This window comes from Cibotium barometz, chromosome 7 (assembly GCF_041138505.1).
Source record: "Cibotium barometz isolate CiBa-2024 chromosome 7, ASM4113850v1, whole genome shotgun sequence".
In the NCBI taxonomy this organism is placed as follows: Eukaryota; Viridiplantae; Streptophyta; class Polypodiopsida; order Cyatheales; family Cibotiaceae; genus Cibotium; species Cibotium barometz.
In genome coordinates, this window is record NC_141052.1 from 41938937 (window position 1) to 41943818 (window position 4882).

Consider the following 4882-nt stretch of genomic DNA (forward strand, 5'->3'; position numbering starts at 1 on the left):
GCAGGAGGAGAGGAGATGGTTTAAGAGGAGAGTAAAGGAGATGCTAGAGAGAGTGACACGTGGCAAGGGAAAATGTGTGGGTAATAGAATAGATAATAAAGACAACTTAGGCCCGATACACATTGGAGGGTGCTCGCTAAATTTTTTTTGATGTAGCCAATAAGGTTTCAAAAAAAGGCTTGGTGGGTGCTCCCCCCCTACACATTGCCAAGTTGAATACTAGACTTCAATTCTAGTCAACTGCCACATGTTGCCCAACTTTTTCAAAATCTTGGGCAACCACTTGAGGCTGCGTAAAGATGGGCACCCCATTTCCCAACCAATCAAAATTTTCCCTTTTTAATTTTTTGTTTTTTGTGAAATAACACTTTTTAGATGGGCAGCTATGAGTGTGTGTAACATGGGTGCCCATGTGTACTTTTGCATGCCCATGCTTTAGGCACTCAACTTGAGTGTCCCTCTCGAGTGTGTACCGGGCCTCAATAAATCAACCAATTTTTGTTTTAGGATATATTTGTTGGTTTCAATATTATCAAACAATAACTAGAATGTGTGTAATCTCATTCTTCTCTTCTCTTATCTCTATCTCTATATGTATATTATATATATATTATCTAAAGGAAGAGTTTCACAAGCTGTCATGTTGCAAGAATTTGGACGTTGGAGAAGAGGTTTGGAGGAGTTTCGGGGTAGAATAAGACGTGCGAGAAGCACTAGTCTCCCCACTAGTAAAAGTATAGGCAATGAAAACGTTTGGCCAATTTCCTTTGATTTGAGCGCGTAAAAGAAAATTCACGTGCTGCGTCAATTGTAGTACGGAATGGGAGGTGAAAAGGCGGTGAGAGGTGATTGGCGGACAGGTGAGGAGCACGGATCGATGACGGAGTGTGGAAGACCGTCAGATAGGGGAGAAAGTGGACGGTTAGGATTGGGCTGATTTCAAATTTTGGAAGCGCAGGTTTTCCCACCATTTTGCGAAGGCTTTTATAAATAGGCGCTACGACCACAGCATGCTACAGAGTCTTTGAAGCCATCCCGAGCACAGAAGTCAGTCAGACTCTTCCCCAGATTTGCAATTTCATATCTATGGATTCTAGCAAGGGCGCCAAGGGCGGGCGTGGCAAGGTAGCCAAGAAGAAGGGCGTCTCCAAGTCCACCAAGGCCGGCCTGCAATTCCCTGTGGGTAGGCTTGCGCGCTACCTCAAGAAGGGCCGCTATGCTAAGCGCGTGGGAATAGGTGCTCCAGTCTACATTGCAGCTGTTCTGGAATATCTCGCTGCAGAGGTAAGTCTCTTGTGCAGATTTGCTTTAATTTTGTGTGAAGGTGCTATGGTGTTACGGATTCGTTACGGGGCCCTTCCTGCGCAGGTGCTGGAGCTTGCTGGCAACGCTGCCCGTGATAATAAGAAGAACCGCATTATCCCCCGCCACATTCAGCTGGCCATCCGTAACGACGAGGAGTTGGGCAAACTGCTGTCCGGCGTGACCATCGCTTATGGTGGTGTTTTGCCTAATATCCACCAGGTGCTTCTACCCAAGAAGACCGCTGAGAAGACGGAGAAGAAGGCTTCTAAGTCTCCCAAAAAGGCCGCTGCGTAATTTGCCCGATCTGTCTTTCTGCTTAAAGGGTGTTTCTTAACACCACCAATTTATGGTCTATTACTCTTTGCTATGCGTTCCGCGACTTTCTCTTGGTAATGCGGTGTTGTGGTCTTGGTCGTAGCAGTTGTATAGCTCCATGGTTTATATGCCATGGTTCTAAATACTGCTGTAGGAGTGCGGCCACCAATAGAATGTATGATGGATAGTGGATCGTGGCATCCATGGTGATCAACTCACTTAGGTATCATGGCTGTCACAGTTCAGATTAGCTATGATTGCAAAGATCCACGTGCAGGTATAAGAGGGTTTCATGGAACACAATGAACTTTGGGAATAATTTTGGGCCTGAAGTACATAGGGATTTGATGCTGTTAGTCAAAGGTTAATGTTCTTCATATCGGAAACTATAATCGGAAGCAGAGGTAGGGGATGGAATTTGAAGGGGGGAGTCGACAAGAGGAAAAGCAAAAGTTATACATGGCCTTAAAAAGAGACTAAGAGTTAAACGGAGATAAGACCACATTTTTCAATGGTTCTTTCTGATGTTTGCTCATTTTGGTTGCTTGGGGCAAGTTATAACTGATTTTTTGACTTTAGCAGCCTTGTTACAAGCTACCTAAGGACAATCAGTCAGGTTTGGTTAGAGTTGACTAGTTCTTCTGACTTACAGCAATATCCTTTGCAGATATTTCAGTGGTGCTCTCTCATGTTCATCCTTAGGAGGTTTTTAAATGATGCCTTTTGATAATTATGCACTTAAAGAATGCTTTCCAAACGTGCATATGTGAGGACATAAAACATATAGTAGTGCACTAAAGATTTCCACATGTGCACATGTGAGTATGCAAAATGCATTATAGTACACTTCAAAAAGCTTTCCACATGTGCATGTGTAAATATGTGATAAATATAGTTGCATCATGAGCAACCAAGATACAAACCCTAGAGGAGTATTGTGCTTCTTTTCAAGAGGAAGACATACTTTTTACAGAAAAGTCAATTGAAACAGATTGTATGAATTATAGGCTTGAGAAAGCATGCAAAGAATTTGATAATTCTCTTACAACATTTTCAAATTGCACATTGCAAACTCAAATTACATAACAGTATGTCCACTCAATAGTTTCTTTTTATTTACTTAGTTGAGGAATGGAGGAGGGAGTAAGTTTGAGGTTTTTTATTTTTATAAGATGGGAACCCTTAGAAAGGAATTGATTATTTTTTAAGATCTTGAGGTGATGCTTTTAGGATGATTTTGGAGAGTTTCGGTTGGTTGTTTTTCCCCACCCTCTCTTTCATGATTTGCACGAGAGATAGAGATGAAATATGTGTGAGAGAGAGAGGATCATGAGAGATGGAGAGAAAGGTTGTTATTCACGATTTGTGTGGTATTATTGAATATGTGTGCAAGGGAGGAATTGTGCGAGAGATAGAGAGGGAGTGTGTGGTTTGTGTTTAAAGGGGAGCAGGGCAGCTTGTCTTCAAGGTGTAGGGCTTGGAGTAAATGAAGCAAGGCTTCGGGCTTGACTCGATAGGGCTTGTGCGGCCTATGCTAGGCGAGGGATGGCTTGGGCTTGTGTGCTATGGATGAAAGATGCATGAGAGCTATGAGGAGCCAAGGCCTCATCATGATCTTTGGATAGGCTAAGCATTAAATAATTAATCAAGTTCAAATGCACTCAATCAATTATTTAATGCACATAGTTATGAATAGGACACATAGCTTGAATAGAAGGTACAATACTACATTATTGATGTGTTAAACCCATGTACTCCCATTTAAGAGAGCTTTAATGGTTGATTTGGAATTTCCAAGTCCAAATAAAAACTAGAGAGTAAACTCATTGTGATGAATGATGAGCTTTTAGAACAAAGCACTAGTTGTGTATCTATATATGCATATATGCATAATGTGACCATGATATAATCACATATAGCTATCAGAGTCCAGCCTTAAAGTCTGCCTCTTCAGTAGCAGATCCTCAAGCAAGGCAGACCATTTTTTTTCTCACCTCTCCTTTTCTCAGCCTTGAGTTGAGTTTACCCACAGCTTTAATGATTCCTTGCATCTCATTAGCAAACTGTTTCCATGAACCCTTAGCCCCCTTCTTCCTTTTTAATTAATTAAACTTCAGTATATTCCACAAAAAAAGGATTCAGAACTAAATTATTCAGTCTCAATTTCCTTGTTGGAAAATGAGAAGTCCATATCAGTCCCATCAAAGTGAGACCAACCCCACTTCAGAGGAAGATGGTCAGATAAGGTAAAGCTACAATCCACTACCACCCTCAAAGTGTGAGGTACCCACCATGAGTCCTATTGACTAAAGAAAAATCTATCAATTCTTGTTGAGGAGGATAGATATTGGAGGCTAAAATAGGTGTGCCCCGGTTTGTCTCTCCAATCCCCAAGATACCAACTATCCTTAAGCCCCAAGACCCTTCTAAGATCTTCCCACTTCCCTTTTTCCTTCCCTAAGAGAACAGTGCTGCCTCCACATCTTTCAACAACTCTTTCTACCATATTAAAATCCCCTAATAACGCAAGGCACTTGAATATTTACCCCTGCAATCCAATCCCACATACTACTCCCAACCTTATGATTATGAGCCCCATACACATTAATAACCCATATTCTTTCACCGTTTACTATAATCTCTACAATCAATATTCTTCCCTCTGAATGATTAGCTATGATACTAGGGTCAAGATCCCTCTTGAGACTAAAGTCATAACCCCACTATGACCTAAACTAATGCCACCACCATAAAAAACTTCCCACTCCCTAAAACTATTTAACCTAGACATTCTCCCAAAAAGGTTGTGTTCTTGCACAGCCAAAATAGACAAGTCCCAAAACTTCACTAAATCCCAAAATATAGCATTTTTCTTCTTGTCTTTGATCCCTTTCACATTCCACGTGCACCCTTTGAACTCATTATTGTTCATCATGTTAATGCAGTTTTCAAAACCATTTCCACTTCCTCACCTTCCTTCTGGCTACTCTGAACAAGATCAATCTCCTTTCTAGTTTCACTTAGTGCCCTTTCAGAGAATTGTTCTACCAACAAAGAGTTATCTCTCTCAAGCAGTGGGCTATAAGGGTTAGAAAAGAGGATAGAACTTGGATTCTCGCCCCTCCCATTCCTCCTACTCTCATAACCTCGACTGCTTTGGGCCTTCCTAGCTTCAGCCTTACTCTGCCTAACATTGGTCCCCTGGTTTTAACTTTATCCCAGTCCCCTTATTTCTTATTCTCCCTAGTTTCTAATACCACTT

At 41.6% G+C, this 4882-nt stretch overlaps 1 protein-coding gene across 1 annotated transcript; it reads left to right on the plus strand.

The window, feature by feature from the left end:
• Nucleotides 1–1032: 1032 nt before the first annotated feature.
• Nucleotides 1033–2198, plus strand: LOC147637028 (histone H2A-IV-like). The gene is made up of 2 exons (XM_086799883.1): nucleotides 1033–1284; nucleotides 1369–2198. Exons 1-2 carry the CDS (start codon nucleotides 1087–1089, stop codon nucleotides 1597–1599), a joined length of 429 nt encoding a protein of 142 aa, XP_086656009.1. The 5' UTR covers nucleotides 1033–1086; the 3' UTR covers nucleotides 1600–2198.
• The last annotated feature ends 2684 nt before the right edge of the window (nucleotides 2199–4882 follow it).